The sequence below is a fragment of the Odontesthes bonariensis genome, chromosome 2 (genome assembly GCF_027942865.1).
Source record: "Odontesthes bonariensis isolate fOdoBon6 chromosome 2, fOdoBon6.hap1, whole genome shotgun sequence".
NCBI classification, from domain to species: Eukaryota; Metazoa; Chordata; class Actinopteri; order Atheriniformes; family Atherinopsidae; genus Odontesthes; species Odontesthes bonariensis.
The window spans coordinates 27,558,107-27,579,414 of NC_134507.1; the positions used below are offsets into that span (position 1 = coordinate 27,558,107).

Genomic DNA, 21,308 nt, shown 5'->3' on the forward strand with positions numbered 1-21,308 from the left:
GCAGAAACTGTCCTCTTACTCCGCTACATTAGGCTACAATGAGCTGGTTACTTTTCTTCTTACCTCTTTGGTATTCTACGCCTCATTATTTTTATCCCCCCGCGTACGCCTCATTTTAATGTTTTATTCTGACAGAGAGAGAGACTTCCGCCAAAGGCTCTACCACCTGACTGCGTTTCACCAATCAAACGTAGCCGTGCAGTCTGGTCACGTGACCATACTCAATCTCAGCGGCGGGACGGGTTAGCTTTACAGTTTACAGTCGTAGCAAACAAACAAAGAAACAGATGAAAAATGTCAGAATCAACGGTGGGAAATGAAGACACAGACGAGGCCTCATACTGAAAGCATGTTACCTTACAAAGAGTGAGAAACAGCAGCTACATTATGTGTCTTCTGTGTCAACCAAAACAAACGCACATTTCAGCAGAAACTCAACATCTAACTTGAGGAAACATGTAGCGGTAAGTTTCCTAAAGTAGTTTTTTCCCCATGGATAGATGAATGTTTGTTTTTTAGGTTCCATATGGGTTCCATATGCTTTAAACATTTCCTAAGTCTCTTTTATTTTTTATTGAAGTACTTGAATTTACCTGGATTATTTTAATTTGAGCTATTTTGTAATCAATGAATTCATTTTAATTTATTTGATCAATTGGATGAACTCTAATTTGCCTAAAGATGATTATTTAGTATTTTTGTCTGTCTGATTGAAAGCTTGTGTTAACAAATAAATCAGACGTTACTCCACAGTTACTCAGTACTTGAGTAGATTTTTCACGAAGCACTCTTTTACTCTTACTCAAGTAACTATTTGGATGACTACTTTTTACTTTTACTTCAGTCATATTATTCTAAAGTAACAGTACTTTTACTTGAGTACAATTTTTGGCTGCTCTACCCACCTCTGGTAATAATACAACAACACTTTACAAAAGCCTGGCTGTCACCTCATGGTTGTGTTTAGGCAAAAAACAAACAAACATTAAAACGCATTCTTTTTACAAGTGAATGGAAACAAAAAATGAAAGCAAAATGACAAAGGTTCAATAATGGAAAAAAGTCCAGCTTAGTTCTACGAGTGACACTGACCAGACACATGGTGGCACTGCTGTGTTTGACTGTGCCTAAAATCAGACCTAAAGTTGTCCTGAAACACTTGTTCCACATATATATATTCTTCCATCTCCCTTACTTTCCACTTGGTTGCATCACCTGATGTCCTCTGTCCTTCAGTGCATCATCATTCCACTTATTTCCTCCCTGAACTACATGCACCAGAAATGGAAGCTCTGGAGTTAGTCTTGCTTGATGCAGACATGTCCTGGACATCGTGACCTCCCAACCTCACCGGATGACGCAAGCCAATCAGGAGACTGATGTGTTAAATCCATCACAGTCTGTGCTCCCCATCTCCTTCACTCTCTAGTGTTCTGACAGCACACATAGCCCAAGACGCTAATTAATACAGAATCTCACAGAGTTGCTCATCTCCCAGTCAGCGACAAAACAGAGACGAGGAACTTTTAAACGGCGACATGAGAATACGAGCACTGAGATGGAGAAGGATATGTGTTATTAATTAGTTAATGAACAAGCAAAAAAGGATGGTGCTACAATCATCTCAGTCACGCATAACTACAGGAGCGTCTGAGTTCATTAAAGGGATAGTTCGCCTCTTTTGACATGAAGCTGTATGACATCCCATACTAGCAATATCGTTTATGAACATTTTCTTACCCCCTGCTGCGTCCTGTGAGCCGAGTTCCAGCCTCGTTTTGGTGTTGATGAAGGTAGTCCGGCTAGTTGGCTGGGGCCACAAAAATAAAGCGTCTTGCTTCTCAAAACAATATGCGTTCAAAAGAGTAATACATTTGCATCACAAAATCGTTCTCCAGGAAGAAGTCAGACCTCACAATCGCTCGGCCCTATTTTCTCTCCGTATCGCTGCAATTTGAATATAACCGTCATGACCCAACTCAAGGCGTGAATAGGCACTGGGCAAGCATGACTTGATTTAAAATTAAGCTTATTTTACACGAGAAATGAAAGTTAATCAAAAAAAAGTGGACACCAGGAAGCTAAGCCAAGTGAAAGTTAGAGGCAAGAGTATCACTTTCTCCTTATAGTGGAGCCAGACCACTTCTTGGTCATTAAGCGATTGTGACTTTTTCTGGATGAATGATTTTGTGATGCAAATGTATTACTCTTTTGAACGCATATTGTTTTGAGAAGCAAGACGCTTTATTTTTTAAGCCCCAGCCAACTAGCGGGACTACCTTCATCAACGCCAAAACGAGGCTGGAACTCGGCTCACAGGATGCAGCAGGGGGTAAGAAAATGTTCATAAATGATATTGTTAGTATGGGATGTCATACAGCTTCATGTAAAAAGAGGCGAACTATCCCTTTAATATAAGATGTTTTATTTCTACAGTTACAGACGAAAAAAGGTGCCGAAGCCATTTGTTTCAGGATCCTTTTCTGTTTAAGTTTAAAACAGATTTAGGCGTCAGAAAGATCGCCTGAGGAGAAGCTGACTGGAAACTGTCTCCATGCATCATTCAGCAATGCCGACAGTTTATGGAGGACATCGACGCCGACGCAGGAAAATAAACTGTTTAACGGCGAAAACGTGAGCAGCAGAAAATAATCATCACTCTGACTTCATATGGAGTTCAGACATTTGTGCGTGCATTGACTTATATTAATGGAAATACGTGCGTGTGTGCATTGTAATGTGCACACCAGATGCCTCTGGCAATGTGTTTTGTTTTTTTTAACACCGACACTATCTGGAGCGATCAAGAGATGATTTCTCCGGTTTGTGCAGAGATGCTGGCATCAATACCAGCATTGCAGCATAAAACCCACATATAGAGCAAAAATGTACACACCCAAGCCCAGGGGAGCCGGCTCAGCACAGTCTCAGTCATGATAGAGGCAGAGCAGTTTTAATTATGCAGCAATGGCAGACAGACTCTTCAGAACACCTGAGGAATTCATGACAGGGTCGTAAAAGCTGATTGATAGAGAAGGACTCTCTCAGAGCTACTCTTTTGTTCATTGCTTAATCAAATACTTCCAACAAAAGGCCCCGCAGTGCTAAACAAATGCGTTTATCACCAGCCACTGCCGGGGACATTCTGCTGCCTTTTTCTGTGAGCTAAATTATAAGCGAGCCTTTATCTGGAAGATGATGCTCTGGGTAGAAAATGCCACTAAGACATACCAATGAGTGGGATTCATTCAGCCCAATGGTGTCCATGTGCTCCTAAAACACAACTGACCCCATGCTTGTTGCTCTGTGTTCAGAAAATGTTGGTAACTGATCGCCTGCAGACAAAAATCCATGTGGTATAGGCTGCGTAGACACAGAATAAACAAATGAAATTAATTTGCATGCAGCTTCCCTCAAGACTCTTACAGGAAACAGATATAATGAAAAAATAAATAGAAATAAAGCAACAGTATAAGGATCGGCCTGCTTTTTGTCAACAATACATTTTTTAGAGTCAACAAACAGTAATTTGGGATTCAGTGCTAATGGAGCAATTAGTAAAATAAGAGCCGGGGGCCTCATTTTAAATATTACCACTGAAATTATGCAACATTAAAACTTTGACTGTAGTCGGTGCTATATTCTTAACAAGAGGGATTATCAGTGATTTAAAGTTTTACACACATACTAAGATACGTATGTTTGCATGGAATTATCTTACATCCAAATCTGAAGCTTGAGTTTCAAAACTTAATCACATTATAACTACTGATTTTATCATATTCTATCTATTGTTCTTATTTATTTCTTTTTGTTTAAAATTTAAATCGTGCTTTTTATTTCGACTGTTTTAATGTATCTGTAAAGCACTTCAAATCGCCCTGTAGTTGAATTGTGCTGTACAAATAAACTTGCCTTGCCTTGCCTTGCCTTACATAGAATTTTAAGTTTACTTTATTTAATTTGGGCTGAAATCTTGTAAAGTCTTGAGTTTAACTTGAACTCTGACACAGGAACAGCTGTTACTGACCAACAAACCCTCTGCCCCGATGCGTTAAACCTGGGAACAAATGATGGATTATTCACCAGTACAGATTACGAGGCTGGAGGGTAATAAGTAATGGGACTTTCTTTCATAATCTAGACTGGTGTGAAAATTCTTGACTGAACTCCACTGTAAATCCCATCAGACTAAATTACTTTTTCAGTTTTATCTCAGATTTTGGCATTAAATAAACGACCTGAGAGTATCGAAGTTTTAGCCATGATAAGAGTTGTTAGAAGGAAAAGGAACAGAAACAGTCTGACATTGGTTATATCTAGGGCTGGGCGTGTTAACTCGTTATTATCGCGTTAACTTGTTAATTATTTAACGCTGCTAAATATTTTATCGCGCATTAACGCAGGTTTTATTATTGTAAAAGTCTGTTGAATGCATCACATTCACACAGTTACAGCAAACACCACGAAGCATGGAGTAATAAAATTAAAATAAACTAGCAGGTAACATCACCGCTACAGGTGCTCCTCGGTCTCTGTGTGAAGCTCACGGAGCTAACCGGCGCTACTTCTGTTTTACTTATTTCAACATAAAAGCATAATACATAATATTTCAAAATAAATTGAAAAAAAAGTCCTGCATTTACAGCCAAGTTGAATTGTCTTCTCACCGTAGTAGTTCCAGTCTAAAATATCACTTAAAGGCAAAACACACAACTGATAGCAGCAAGTCATTCAAGGAAACAGACAGTGGAGCGAGGCTTCTACATAAAAACTACAGAAAGATGCTGATGTTAAAAGTGTGTTTGCACAACAAATGTATGGCACTTTCATTCATATGGCAGCACATTTAAAATAAAACTAAATGCTAAAAGCTATACACTACTTTTGAATTCATTTTTTGGGATTTTGCGTACAAATGCGATTAATCGTGATTAATCAGGGAAATCATGTGATTAATTAAATTAAACATTTTAATCGTTGCCCAGCCCTACATATACAATTTAAAAATCTGAATGTTAAATGGATATAATCTTCTAGAATAAAACATGTAATTGTCGAACTGTATCAACATCTAGAAGAGATGGAGTACATAAAGTTTCTAGGCACCTCTGTCCAAGTGCACATGCGCATCCAAACTGCTTTTTGTTACTAATGTAGTGTGATAAGAATAGTTTAACAGCTAACAAGATAAAGACAGGGAAATTAAAACATTTAAAATTTTAAATAAAACTAAATGCTAAGAGCTATACACTACTTTTGAATTCATTTTTGGATTTTACGTACAAATGTGATTAATCGTGATTAATCAGGGAAATCATGTGATTAATTCGATTAAAAATTCTAATCGTTGTTCAGCCCTAGTTATATCATCTGCTAGATTCCTTAAAGAATAAAAACACACCTCAATCACATCACACTTGTGTAAAGGGATTCAGGTTACATTTGTGGATGCGGCTGTAGTCTGTGAAAACGTTTTTTAAGGTGCTCCTGAGCCCCTTTGGCTGGATCCTTAATGAGGACGTGACGGTTTCTCATGCGGTGCCACCTGAGGGATCAAAGTCCTGATCAGCGGGTTCTGGATGGGGCCTTCGAGCCCTGAGATTTCCCCAGACTCCCTGAGCCATTTTCTAATATCATGCTCTGCAGATATTGAAATACTTAAGTTATTTGCAATTAATATTGGCAAACAGAGAGCTGCACGGTGGTGTGGTGGTTAGCACTGTCACCTCACAGCGAGGGGGTTCCAGGTTCAACTCCCAGCTGGGGCCTTTCTGTGTGGACTTTGCATGTTCTCCCCATGTGTGCGTGGCTTCTAACATGCACGTTAGATTAATTGGTGTTACCAGGAGTGAGTGTGAGCAATGATGCTTTTGTGGCCCTGTGATGGACTGGCAACCTGTCCAGGATGAACCCTGCCTCTAACCCAATGACACCTGGGATAGGCTCAAGCCTATCGGGTATAGAAAATGGATGGATGGATTGGCAAACATCTTTTTTATTTGACTTAATGAAGGAGCTCAGCACAGTAAGGTGAGCCATGACCCAATCCTGACATCCTCACCTGTCATCGGGGATTAGGATCTGCGGTGATCTAATCTTTCCCATCTTTCTTACGAGGTTTGTTTACAGTGCAGTGTCTCATCAACTAGATGGCGAAGATTTGACTCAACATTCAGAGACAGATAAACACTTTTTAATCATATATAATGTGATAGATTTAGTGTTTTCTTGTTTTCATGCAGCAGCGTTAACCAGTGAGCCAAGATGAGCCTTTAACAAATCAGCCGAACACCTCCGCAGGTCTCCAATGGCACTCTTGGATAATCACTTTGGTTTTGAAGAGACATGATGCGCATCCCTTAATTCAAGGTACTTTTAATTAAAAATGTCTACTTTTCACTGAGCTTGCTCTGTCTGTTGCAGCAGGAGCGGCTGGACTTTTTTATAACTCAGCCATATTTTAATCAAGGAAACTAAAGATGAAGCTGAGGAGGACGGTGAAATAGTTCAGGGCCATAGATGCAAAAGATTAGCTTGTGCGTGTTTAAGAAAGCCCAGAAGGCGTGAAACCTAACATAAGTGACCATGCAGTGAATAAAACCCAAGCTGGAGTTGAAAGTTTAAGAAAGATATTGCAAAACAGTCTTAATGGAGCTGAAGGAAGATAAACGGAGCAGTTCAAAGAAGACTTTCACACCTTTCAGTGACCTCCGTAATGATATTAAGAGAGACAAAAGTTGCACGTTGTTGATTGATCTTTATTTTGCAGGTATGCAGACAAAGGTTGAGTAAAGGCACCGGCTTCGGATCGATAACTGTTTTGTGTGATTTAATGGTTTCATTTTTGTCGGGTTGAGCGATCGGGAAATCTACCACCATCTGTTAGCACATTCTCTCACTGATGTTTATGTTTAAACTAAGTTTTTACACCGGCAACACAATGTGCAGCACTACTTCTCTGAGATAGAAATGCTGCTCCTCAAGACCGAAGTGGTACACTGGAAAAAATCAAAGTCTAACCAAATATATTTGTCTCATTTCTAGTCAAAATATCTCATTACACTTAATATAAGACACAACTGCCTAACAAGTACTAGTTCAGCCAGATATAGGGACTTGTTTGAAGACAATACATCTTGAATATCTTGTTAAAGGAAAAAGTCTTGAAAACCAATTGTTTTGAGTCACATATCATATGAAACAAGCTTTTTTTGACATTTGAAGAGGTTTTTAAGCTAATTTCAAGATCACTTTTATCTCAAAAGTCCCAAATATCACATTATATTTCAAGAAATCTTCACAAGACGATTTTCACTTGTTCCATTGGCAGATTTTTTTGCTTATTTCAAGCAAAAACGTCTCGTATTTGTTTTGTTTTTTACTTATATTTGGAGGGGCATTTTTTCCAGTGTATCAACACATTCAGCACATTATGATCAGATCCATGCTGATGGTTGAACTGCTGCCATTCTTGAATCATCATGCAGGTTTAGGAAACCTATTGTTCCGTCTTACACAGACCACACAGCTTTAGGCTAATGTGAGGAGGGACACCCAACCAGAATTTACAGATTGCTTTCAAACCCTGGTTAGCTTTAGTCTCCGTGCTATACGTCACACACAACTCAGGACTCAGCCTCCGGCTAAAGAATGCATTAAATCCTGTGGGCTCCATTCAGGCATTCTAAATACTGGTGATCTGTTGATTCATGTTAGGTATTAAACCCCCATTTTAAATACTATACTCTCACTTTTATCACTTTTATGGTCTGCACCTGCCTCAGCTGATCACCAGCCAGATGTATACAATTAAAAAAGAAAATCCTCTCTAGATCTTGAGTTAGTTATGACACTCGGTACACAAAATTATGTCTTGTGCAGTCATTAAATGTATTTAAATGTAAGATTTCCTTCATATCTGGTTTAAGAGGTTGTATATAAGTGACGTAAAAAAAAAACCGAGCCATCCAACACGTAAACTGTTTGAATTTACTTGCATAATAGCTATAAAATTCTCATAATTATGTTTTTAGCCATGTGATTTCAGTGTATTCACTGACCAACTTCAATGTAGTTTGAAAATATGAACAAATCTGCAGGAAAACACACACAAAAAAGGCTAAAGTAACAGGTTTTGTGGAAGATTGGACAATCAGCGATTAACTGGTGACAGATGAGGGTGTAAAAGCAGCATCCATCAGTCTTAGTCTTTCCAAGCAGCAACGATTCGAAGTTTTTTCTATCCCTGAAAGCAGAATTAAAACAGTTTTGCACTAAACATCTACAGAGCAGAATAGTGTGAAGGTTTAGGGGGGGTTCTCTCTTGGCAGATGTTCTGATGTCTTCAGTACCAAGACGCAGGGTAACAGAGGAGGCTGGACTGGATAAAATCATCTTTAGTGGAGATTATCATTTAATACTCAGTGGGGTCACATGGCACTGAAAGGATCGGATAATTGGCTAAATTACAATAAGACTGAGTTGAGTAAGTGTAAAATTCCTTGGATATATGGCGGTGAATGAATGGGATCAGAGGCACAAAGCAAGTCATACCCCGGTATGATAGGTGGCGCTGTACCCATTTCAACTATTGCTAATAGAGCCACTTCCTGTTGACCTCTTCACCACCAACAACAACAACAAACTCAGGCATTGGAGAAAGATGGAGAACGCAGAGCAAGATGAAGCTACGTCCCTCTACATTTGGTCTGTGATGAGCTGCTTGTTGCACAAACTCGATGCCCAAACTCGATGCCCAAACTCGATGCCCAACGGAGCATTCTCCATCGCGTTGTTTGTTTCTTTCTGACGGCGACAACAACAGTAATATCGTCTCCTTTGACTTCCGGGTCACGACCCCGGGAAAAAATCTGGAGCATGCGCAGAACTCAAAGTCTAATTCACCACGTGCTTCAGCGTCTACAAGTAGGTTTAGAGTGACTTTCAACCCAGTTATCTCGGGGTCTTAATCCGATCCGATCCAATTTCTTGTCAGATTAAGGTGTCTACATGAACTTAATAACTCAGTCTTATTGTAATGTAGCCAATAATCCGATCCTTTCAGGGCCATGTAACCACACTGGGTGTGCACAGCGTCATACAGCCTGCATGCCGAAGATGCAAAACCAAGAACAAACAAGCCGGTTCCTTTTTAAACCAACAAACATGTACAAAGCCCCCCGTTTGTTTCAAGGTTCTGCTTTTCAACAGGCGGTTTCTTAAAACATGTCGTTTTATGAAAAAAAAAAAAAGGTTTTAAAAAACATGTAGGCTTTTTAACAGTGACTGCTGAGTTCTTCTCAAATTGATTGATTGATTTTCATTTATTTATTTAGTCCTTTATTATTATTATTATTATTATTATTATTATTAGTAGTAGTAGTAAGTAGTAGTATTTTTATTAGAATTGGTATTATTATTGTTGTTGTTAATATAGAATCATTGTAAATATTAATCTTTTTCTTTTTTTCAGCTAGTTGACTAATTTGAATTTCCCCCATTGGGGGATGAATAAAGTACTTTTCTATTTTTATTTCCATTTCTATTTCTATTAAAGGGTCTCTTAGACTGTCTGGTGCAGGCCTGACAGATATCGACACATAAATATCCAAAGTAAATAAAGGTTTTACAAAGCATGAATCTGGTTGTGGCTTCACTGGGCAAATCTCAGTGGAAAGACCAAGGATGGAAACCACTGCTGGATGACCTTTGAGCCTTTGGACCGCACTGCGTGAGAAACATGCCACCATGATCAATACAGCCACAGTCTTCACTCAACACGGTCCACGGCTGCATCCACAAATATAACCTGAAGCTGTGTCACACCAGGAGGAAGCCACACATCAGCTCTAAATTCTCAAATTCTTCTGAAAAACTGCAGCAATTAACATCTTCAGTTCCCAAAGCATTGAGAAGGTTTCGTGTGTCTCGCTGCGTTTAAGTCTATATTTGTTTATATTTTCTGAACACAGCTCATTTGGTCAGAAAAAAGTTTACAAAAAAAAAGACAGATTATAGAACTTCCCAACTTTTCTGGAAATATGGTTCATAAGTTATGCTTTTGAGTTTTATCAGAAGGAGCAGTTTATATTCAAAGTTGCCGTGAGTCGCCCTGCTTGTCACTCTGCCTTCCCACAGTAGCCACCAACCGTGGAGCGTCTGGTCTTTTTTCCGGGCTCTGTAATTTGCCCTCATGCTTGGAAGGGGAGAGTGATGTGGGAGGTATTTAGTTGGCTGCAATCTGCAATTTATGCCAACAGATGTCAGTACATCCTACACACTGGGCCATTAAGCTGTGTTTTTAAAAATACCATCAACTTTAGGAAAAGGGAATAACATCTGATAGAGACTGACTTCATGAAGTAAGAAAGTAGAGGAGCAGACGGGCTGATACCCAGACCTCCGACCCAACCTTCCTCTGGTTTAAAGCGATACTCCGGAGTAGATTCAACCTGGGGTCATTTGAACCGTGATATCCTGTACTCACAAAACGATGCATTTGGAAGTTTGAAAATAGTCCAGGAGTTTATTATTATCAACACAAGCCTGATAGCTTTTCTGCTGCTAAAGCTGCGTCGACGTCACTTCTGGGAGCTGGGAGCTTCAAAGTAAGATGAGGGTTGATCTACTACTGTAGACAACAAAGTATATGCTATATTCTACATGTTTTTTTTATGAATTTTTATGTTGAAGAGTTGTGAAATTATTTTATCAATGGAGAAATTGAGCAGCCTTGCTTTGTTGTCTACAGTAGTAGATCAACCCTCATCTTACTTTGAAGCTCCCAGCTCCCAGAAGTGACGTCGACGCAGCTTTAGCAGCAGAAAAGCTATCAGGCTTGTGTTGATAATAATAAACTCCTGGACTATTTTCAAACTTCCAAATGCATCGTTTTGTGAGTACAGACCATATTTTTACTACTGTAGAAGTTTGGTGTCATGGCATGTGATTTTAGTGTGGTAATTTTGGAGATACTGCCAGGATCCATTAACCCTTGTACGAAGCTATTCGGGATAACTCAGTAACTCAGCTGATGTTCAGCCAATATCGAAAAAACTGCAGGTGGGCTACTTGGCTGGATGTCACGGTTCAAATGACCCCAGGTTGAATCTACTCCGGAGTATCGCTTTAAGTGTTTTAGTCAGTGAGGATAAATCAGGAAAACCTTGCCGTCTGTATCACAAACTACCTGTATTTTCCCCTGGTTATTCATTCGTCTTGTGTATACGAATACATTTATGATGGATTGAGAGTCACTTGCATTGAGGCTCCCAACACATGTCCTTTTGCTTTACTGTTCAATTAAATCATGCCCTTAGAGGAAACGAGGTTTACGGAATAAAACACAAAAATACCATCCCTCAAGTGGCATTAAGGTGAAGGTAAAGCTATATTCTGAGACACATAACTGGGGAGATGTGATGACAGAGGGCACTGAGAAGACGAATGACATGTCCAAACCAGCAGTGCGCTCCCAAACCACTGAATGATTGCTCTCCTACAGACTCATGGGGCCAGTGGCCAGGTGGAGATGAGAATGCTTAGTGGTTCTCACGCAGTCAGAAACTGGGAGAGGGTTAAGTATTTAATGATAATGTTCAGAGCTGTGCAGAAATATTATGCCACTCCTCAGTTTTCACATCTTTCCTGGGAAAAAAAACCTGTTTCCCTTCCTTAAAGGGATAGATCGCCTCTTTTGACATGAAGCTGTATGACATCCCATATTAGCAATATCGTTTATGAACATTTTCTTACCCCCTGCTGCGTCCTGTGAGTCTAGTTCCAGCCTCGTTTTGGCGTTGACGAAGGTAGTCCGGCTAGTTGGCTGGGGCCACAAAAATAAAGCGTCTTGCTTCTCAAAACAATATGCGTTCAAAAGAGTTATACATTTGCATCACAAAATCGTTCTCCAGGAAAAAGTCAGACCTCACAATCGCTTGGCGCTATTTCTCTCTACCTTCGTATCACTACGGGCTGTGTTAACTGTGCAGACCGAAGTGCAGACCGCGCAGTAAACACCGTAACAGGTGCGGCTATCGCTAGGTGGCTGTACGCAGTGATATGAAGGGAGGCAAAAATAGCGCCAAGCGATGTGAGGTCTGACTTTTTCTGGATGGAGGATTTTGTGATGCAAATGTATGACTCTTTTGAACGCATATTGTTTTGAGAAGCAAGACGCTTTATTTTCGGGACCCTAGCAATCTAGCTGGACTACCTTCATTAACGCCAAATCGAGGCTGGAACTCGGCTCACAGGACGCAGCAGGGGGTAAGAAAATGTTCATAAATGATATTGCTAATATGGGATGTCATACAGCTTCATGTCAAAAGAGGCAAACTATCCCTTTAAGAACGGCTTCTTGACAGCCACCCTTCCATGGAGCCCATTTCTGATGAGGCTTGGGCCAACAGCAGATGGATCAGCTGAAGGTCCAGATGCATCTCTCAGCTCCTGTGTCAGGTCTTTGCTGGATTTGTTCCTCTTTCTTAAGGACATCACTTTCAGATCCTGTTAGTTTAGATAGTTCTTCAGGCCTGACACTTCTTCTTTTGTCCTCCACTTGTCCAGTTTCTACCCATCCATATTCCCTCTATTCAGGCAGTGCAGGACATTGATTGTGGCGGAGCAACACACTCAACCCACGTTCAGTCATCACGTCATTAGCTCACCACCGACACTGTGAGGATGTGAAGCCCTCATTTCAGGTCATCCCATCTTAAATTATTACTGTCACAAGTTCCCTTAAATATTTCAAGGACAGCCTGCACACCATGCTGAGATATGCCAAGTTTCCAGCTCAGTCTTTGGGAATCACTTCAACTGCAAATATTCCATTCCATGTCTGCCAAACTGTGTCATCTTTGGCATTTTTTCTTAGATGCAACAAAAGAAATGGAAACAAATGCCTCCCATCTCCTGAGCCAGGTGCATTTTTTGTTCAGTTGAACGATTTATAGGTCAGTGTTAAGTGGCTTAACACAGTTGGACTGGACTGAAAAGAAGTGAAAAAGCAGCCAATGTGCAAAGAAAAACTTCAGAAAGCACAGAGAACTGTTGCTCAAGACCACATTAAATAGATTGCAAGAAAGTCTGTATCCTTGGAAACAACATATAAAGATGTTTTGCACACGTCTGCTCTTTCATGTTGATTTACAAGATTACCAGAATTTAAGTTTAAGTGCTCAAGTTAAACATTTGTTGGTCTGATAAAAACAAACTAATGTTGAAAAATCAGATAACAATACCTCAATCCCGTGTAAATTTTTCCTCTCGTAACTAAACATTCACAAATCCAGTCAGCTACAGCTCAACAAGTGCAAGGTCTCCCAGAATAATCTCACAAGTCAGCTCGATAGTCAAGAATAAGTTGAAAATTCTCTCAGAAATTAATTTTTTATCTGCCAAATCCAAACTGTAAATAAGAGAATAACCTTTTCATAAAGGTCAGCAGACACTAATGTTGTTAAAGCTCCTTCATTAAATTCTCAATAACTACCAAACACAGCAAGTCCCAAAGGTTTAGTTGATGGATGTACATCACGAATAAAAGTATGATCATTGGATTCAGGGACATGACAAGAAGGAAGAGGTTAGGCCATCCATTAGTAAGAACCGAAAAATACCAATGGCTCGAAAAGGCAGATTTTTTTGTTTTGCCAACCACTCCCAGACCTCATCAGGGCATTTAAAGATACATCATAGATACATCAAGGCTGGTGTTAGCTGCCGAGCAACAAGAGAGGCATCTGTATGCTCAAGACGGGCAAATTCATCCAATTTATCTAAAAACAGACATCAAGCTCTGACAATAGTGCGTCAACAAAGTCCCACTTTTACATTGATAGTAAAACTGGGCTGTTCATGCAAGTCATTGTAGTTAAACTGCAGATTAACATGTGTCTTACCAAAGCAACAGCATGGCATATATTAGTCTATAGCATGTAAAAAAAAAGGGAATTTATCACTGTTGGACATCAAGCTGATGAAATCACATGAAACCCAAACACAGAGCTAACAGCCACAGTAATATGTGACCGACGACCTTCAGTGTTTCAGTGGGTAAAAACAAACAACTCAACCTTTAGTGTTAGTCAGTGGGGTTACATGGCTCTGAAAGGGTCGGATTATTGGCTGAATTACAATAAGAATGAGTGAAGGGTAATTCTCCTTGGATATATGGCGGTGAATGCATCGGATCAGAGGTACAAAGCGTGTCAGGAAGAACAAGATGAAGCTACGTCCCTCTACATTTGGTCTGTGATTAGCTGCTTGTTGCACAAACTCGACGCACAACGGAGCATTGTTGTTTCTTTCTTTCTGATGGCGACAACAACAGTAATATCGTCTCCTTTGACTTCCGGGTCACGACCCCGGGAAAAAATCTGGAGCATTAGCAGAACGCAAAGTCGCGAGCTCCTTTAGCCACCGCGAGATGCAGGCACAATGGATTGTTTTTTAATTAAAAAAAGGACAAAAACCAGCACAAAAACCATGCTCATCTTCAATGTCTCACTATGATTACAACAACAAACTACAAATACAACATGAAGAAAGTCAAGGACATGCATGCCAGCTTCCGCTCATCCCAGTATTAAGGTAAATGTGGTCTTAATTGAAAATGTATTGGCTGTGTTGTTTCTTTTTTTGTGGGATGTTTTATATGTAGAAATGCATATTTGCAAAAGGGGATTGATTTTGCTCTGCTAATGTGGCTCTTGTGAAAAAAATAGTGAGTATCACTGCTCTACAAGCACGTTTAATTTGACTTTCAACCGAGTTATCGCGAGTAATCCGATCCGGTCCAATTTCTTGTCCGATTAAGGTGTCTACATGCACTTAATAACTCAGTCTTATTGTAATTTAGCCAATAATCCGATCCTTTCAGTGCCATGTAACCCCACTGAGTGTTCCAGTTGGATCTTCTTAACCGTGCTTTATCAGGAGGCGTCTGGCTTCAGGTGACACATCTCTACTCCAGCCCGACTGATAGCTGGTTGCTTGTTTTCATCGTGGATCAACTCAGCAGTGACAAGGCCGGACAGTGAGACACTGTTGTCAGCATGCATCAGCAGGATCTCATTTCCTCTTCTAAGACAGTTAGTGGGGTGTTTAACACTTCAATTAACCATTACCCTGGAAATTGTGCCTATCTCGGTACTTTGTGGCTGAATGAAAGTCATCTAATCACCTCTGTTGACATGCACTCCCAGCTGGTGCTGGTTCTGGTTACATTACCTTCCCCACAATGCTCACTTCACTTAGAGACTTCCAGGTCACCCAGAAGACTGGCTCAGCCATTAACAGCAAAGCACGATGAGTCATGGCACAACAAAATTAAACAGCACATGACATAACATGTTTCTAAAGTGATAAATAGGCCGTTCCCCTCTTTCCCTTAGACACGCTGATATCTAACATGACTGCTCATTGTTGTCTGCATCATGCTGTCTTCTAACCAGACAGTCTTAGAGTGAATGGGAGCACCATGAGTTATGCACATGAACAGGTTTCAGCATGCATTCATGTACTTTATGGGTACGCTCGACTATAATACAAAGCAAAACTGTGAAAGAAAGTCGAACCGAGGAGAGACTTGATGGTAAACAGAACATCTTTCCAAGCTCAGGGCACAATGAGACGGATGGAAACAGAAAAACAGCAGCAGTCACCTCATGCATCTGCAGGCTCGTGTTCGGGACTCTCATCTTGGCTTCCAGGGCATTGTGGGAATTAGCGGCATAGTTTTTCAAACTGCGACTCTCTTTCAGGTGAGCTTGGAGCTTCTCTCTGCGCCTCCTGAGGAGAAAGAGAGGAAGATTCACAGGTTGGGTTTTTCAGAGCTTTAAACACTGATCAGATCATTAACTGTCAATCCTGCGTGGACCTTCCAAAGCCATTAACAGTGTGAATAACAAGGGTCAGTGTGTCTTCATATCACACAGTTCAACAGGTCTGTGAATACATGGTTCATAACTCAATCTGAAAATCTACTCGGAGAAGGTTAAAACATTTGATTTAGCAGCTTTTTTTTAATTCCAGGCAAAAGAAATGACCAAAATAAAATGTTTTATTAAAGCAAACACTATGAATTCATGCACAGGACAACCTTTGTGTCACCATACTTCACCATAATGTCAGATGATCTCAGGTAAAAAACGACTGAATGTGAACTAATGCCTTGTTGGTTACCTTTATGACTTGATTTGCTTTGAATTTGATCAACAGATCTGTAGATACAGCATATAATGCATACACATTCAGTGTTTGTTGCCTTGAAAGTTATTGCTTTCTCCTAAAATGACTCATCAACTCCTCTTTACTTTACGATGAGCTTTGAAATTTATTTTACTGGTAAAAACTGTATTACTGACCTCTTTGGTGTCCTAATTTCTATCCTTTTTTTTTTTTAGGTCAACACCCTGAGATTAGACATGGTGTATATGGACACATTTAAGGAAAGTACACGCTTTCAGTTCTAAAGTCTTACATATCAGGACTTTAAAAATGGTCTGGTCCTTATCAAGTCTTACATTTCTCTCTAAAAAGAACATGGCAGCACAGCTTAGGTTTGCAAAGCTGGATCTGAACAAACCACAAGACTTCTGGAACAATGTCCTTTGGACAGACCGGACCAAAGTGGAGATGTTTGCTCATAATGCACAGCAGCACGTTTGGAGGAAACCAAACACAGCACATCAGCACAAACACCTCATACCAGCTGTCAAGCACGGTGGTGGAGGGCTGATGATCTGGGCTGGTTCTGCAGCCACAGGACCTGGGCACCTTGCAGTCATTGAGTCCACCATGAACTCCTCTGGATACCAAAGTGTTCTAGAGTCAGATGTGTAAAGCTTGGCAATTTGACTCCATTTAATAATCTCTGCTGAGATGTTTCGAGTTAGAATATGTGAATTTAGTTAAACTGGTTGAATCACAATTCCTCTTGAGACATACAATGCGGATACAGCGACCTCACTGACCGTCAAACTGATTAGTTTGACCCTAATCTTACACGAACGCAGAGCTGATCCCACGGTGAAAGGTCAGAAGATAATCATGTTTGAGGAAGCGGAATAATTAGACTTTGTGGCGCAGAAGGATGTAATCTGATTTCTTCTATGCATCTGAATAAGCTCTTCTGGTTTGTTGCCCTGACCGGTGCACATTACATGCGCTTAATTATTACGAGACTCGTTGCACAAGTTTCTGCAATTAGACCGAGCTGGAGGAAAATGCACAAAAAGTCCTTCTATGACAGCTTCTCTGAGCTGTGCAGGAGCTACGCTCATTAGCAGATACAGGCGATAGAGCCCTTCCTGTTCCTGTCCTGGAGACTCTGCAGTGAGACGGCGGAGTAATGAAGTGTTTGCAAACAGAAGGCTCCTGTGCTCTCCACCTCTTAGGCACTTTAATTATATCTTCTCACAGAAAGGCTGCAACATTTGGTGGACACTACTTACTTTTCTTACATAATGTGAGTTGTCCATTACCTCTGTCATGCTAAGTGTCATACGCTGCATGTTCTATTTTCTTTCCTATTGTGTAGTCGTGTGTTGTGTATTTGGTTTAGTCGCATGTTCATTTGTTCATCTATTTTTATGTGTTTTGGACTCTTATCAGTTGCAATTGTTGAGGTTATTATAATGTAGTTTCCAGAGGTGGGTAGTAACGAGTTACATTTACTTGAGTAAGTTTTTGAAAAAATTATACTTCTAGGAGTAGTTTTAAATCTCTATACTTTTTACTTTTACGTGAGTAGATGTGTGCAGAAGAAACTGTCCTCTTACTCCGCTACATTAGGCTACAATGAGCTGGTTACTTTTCTTCTTACCTCTTTGGTATTCTACGCCTCATTATTTTTATCCTCCCGCGTACGCCTCATTTTAATGTTTTATTCTGACAGAGAGAGAGACTTCCGCCAAAGGCTCTACCACCTGACTGTGTTTCACCAATCAGACGTAGCCGTGCAGTCTGGTCACGTGACCATACTCAATCTCAGCGGCGGGACGGGTTAGCTTTACAGTTTACAGTCGTAGCAAACAAACAAAGAAACAGATGAAAAATGTCAGAATCAACGTTGGGAAATGAAGACACAGACGAGGCCTCATACTGAAAGCATGTTTACCTTACAAAGAGTGAGAAACAGCTGCTGCATTATGTGTCTTCTGTGTCAACCAAAACAAACGGACAAACGGCATTCAGAAACTCAACATCTAACTTGAGGAAACATGTAGCGGTAAGTTTCCTCAATTTGTTGTTTTTTCCCCCATGGATAGGTGAATGTGTGTTTTTTAAGGTTACATATGGGTTTCATATGTTTTAAACATTTCCTAAGTCTCTTTTATTTTTTATTGAAGTACTTGAATTTACCTGGATTATTTTTAATTTAAGCTATTTTGTAATTAATTAATTAATTTTAATTTATTTTATCAATTGGATGAACTCTAATTTGCCTAAAGATGATTATTTAGTATTTTTGTCTGTCTGATTGAATGCTTGTGTTAACAAATAAATCAGACGTTACTCAACAGTTACTCAGTACTTGAGTAGTTTTTTCACCAAGCACTTTTTTACTCTTACTCAAGCAATTATTTGGATGACTACTTTTTACTTTTACTCGAGTCACATTATTCTAAAGTAACAGTACTTTTACTTGAGTACAATTTTTGGCTGCTCTACCCACCTCTGGTAGTTTCTTTGAGTTTGTTGCATGCATGTTTTAGAAACGTCGATAATGATTTCAGGCAGTGAATGCACCATCTAGACTGACAGCTGTACCAGCCAATCGGCTGTTAGAACAGGCCCATGGATTGACCGTTAGGCAGGACCTCAAGGGCCGATCAGAGACGCCGGGAACAGCGTATTGGAGGCTTTTGGATGCAAAGAGGCAGAAGTAGGAGCTTCTGCCCAAAAGCTGCAAGTCCCTGACTAATGGCGCTTTTCCACTAGCTCGCTTTGGCTGAGCTCGGCGCGCTATTGCGTGTTTCCACTAGCACGCCGTACCTGCAACCGGGACGATTTTCCGTATCACCTCAGCCCTAGTTCCAAGCGGGCCGAAGCGTTACTAAAACGTGACGTCAGCCTACTGCCTTCCACTGATTGGGCGATGAGTGTCGTCACTGGAAGCGTCATAACGCGGATAATAAAAGCTAGTGTTAGCAACCATTAGCTCACCTCTAAACGTCGTCTTTTTGAAGCTCGTAACAAAACTCTCCGGTACTTTTCAATACTGTTTTGTCTGGAGTGTTCTCTGGCTCTCTTCTCTTGCCTTCTGTGCAACAAAAAGCCACAGGGTGAGCATCAACACGCGTAACGACGACCCCGCCTACGTCGAGAAGGCACGAAGTGTAATGGAAACACAACCAAACCGAGCCGTGCCGAGCTAGTGGAAAAGCGCCATAACACACTGTTAGCTGCAGGCTGAGACCCACTCTGAGACCCTTTTGTCTGTACAGCAGACTGCCGTCCTGCGGGACCAGTTGCTGGGACCAGTTCGGCGGGAAGTGGAGGCTGGCTGAGTGGAGCAGCACGAGGAACGGCGGCTGGAGGACGGCTCGCGGGGGCTAACGGGCGTGGCAGAGAAGACAGCGCCAACTGAACAAAGACTGGAACATTTTGACACAGTTCTTAATTCTGCTTTTAAAGAGGGATCCCACCCCATTTAAAGAAAATACATTGCACCAAATATTCTTATTCTTATTGGGTACTTGCTGAATAAATGGTTTCTTTGTGATTCTTGTCACACCGCGGTGAGGCAGAGTGTTTTTTTTTGTCTCGTCTCCATGCCATGTCTCATCATTTCCTGTTTTATTTTGAAATATTAACTCTCCCTCTCGTTTCAGGACACTTTCCCTTCCTCTCGTGGTCCAGTCTGATTGTGGTATGAATGATTCCACATGTTCCCTATTAACCCGGTGTGCATAAGAGTCTGCGTCTCCCCTTGTCTTGTCCCAGTGTGTCGTATCAGTTGGTCTTACATGCGTCACTCTCGCCTTTTCCAAGCCATTGCTAAGCCAAATTCCATGATTACCATTTTTGTTGTATCCTCCCCAAGGGAGATTTTTTTGTTCTTGATAAATTGAATAATATAGCCGTGCTAAAGTCAAGTTTAAGTTTTCATAGCATTCTTGTTTTTCCTCCCAGTGGAGTGAGTTTTTGTTCTATAAATTTTCATAGTGTAGTGATTTTTGTTTTCCTCTGTAGCAGGAGTGATATTAAGTTCAGGGCTTGAAAACGAAATTATTTTTCAATCGTTCCGTTACGAACGGTTCAGGCATGTTTAACGTTTTCGTTCTTGCGTTCCGCCACCAACATATCGTTCCTGAACCGGTTCGGAATGTAAAATATCATTCGTTCTTATTGTTCCGGCAGTGTTTGGCGGGCCTATCAAGTCTGCGTGTGTAGACTTTACCTTAGAATAGACGTACTCATTAGTATTTGCCCTTGATTTACACCGTAGCTCTATGCCCAAAAATAATAAATCACCGGCAGCATCCAAAAACATTCAGATGGGCTAAAGCTGCGTTGACGTCACTTCCTTGATCTGGGAGCTTCAATGTAAGATGAGGATTTATCTACTACTGTAGACAACAAAGTATCTGCTATATTCTACATGAATTTTTATGAATGTTTATGTTGTAGAGTTGTGGATTTATTTTATCAATGGAGAAATTGAGCAGCCTTGCTTTGTTGTCTACAGTAGTAGATCAACCCTCATCTTACATTGAAGCTCCCAGATCAAGGAAGTGACGTCGACGCAGCTTTAGCAGCAGAGAAGCTATTAGGCTTGTGTTGATAATAATAAACTCCTGGACTATGTACAAACTTCCAAATGCATCGAGTACAGACCATATTTGTACTACTGTAGAAGTTTGGTGTTATGGCATGTGATTTTAGTGTGGTAATTTTGGAGATACTGCTAGGTTCCATTAGCGCTTGTACTTAGCTATTCGGGATAACTCAGTAACTCAGCTGATGTTCAGCCAATATCGGAAAAACTTCGGGTGGGCTACTTGGCTGGATGTCACGGTTCAAATGACCCTAGGGTGAACCTACTCCGAACCATCACTTTAACTAGTGGATAACTAGTGGATAACTAGACTAAGTAGTGGATAAAGGAAGTGATTCGTGACAGTTGCCTGCATTGAGCCTAGCGGGCAGCGAAGTGAACGCACAACCGGAAGTAGTCTTTTTTTTTTCCCCTGACAAAGACTACGCTTTTGTGAAATTTTATAAAATATATAGAGAACGAAAAAAAACGTTATTAACCGGTTTTGTGGATTTCAGAATAACGTTTCTGTTCCGGA

General features: G+C 40.5%; 1 protein-coding gene across 2 annotated transcripts in view; it reads right to left on the reverse strand.

Annotated features, from left to right (window-relative positions):
* nrg3a (neuregulin 3a) overlaps nucleotides 1-21,308 on the reverse strand; it is a 555,008-nt gene that overhangs the window by 19,553 nt on the left and 514,147 nt on the right. For both annotated transcript variants that reach the window (XM_075480968.1, XM_075480960.1), the window contains exon 6: nucleotides 15,672-15,798. In XM_075480968.1, coding sequence (XP_075337083.1) covers nucleotides 15,672-15,798 — 127 coding nt within the window. The remainder of the gene's footprint in view (nucleotides 1-15,671; nucleotides 15,799-21,308) is intronic.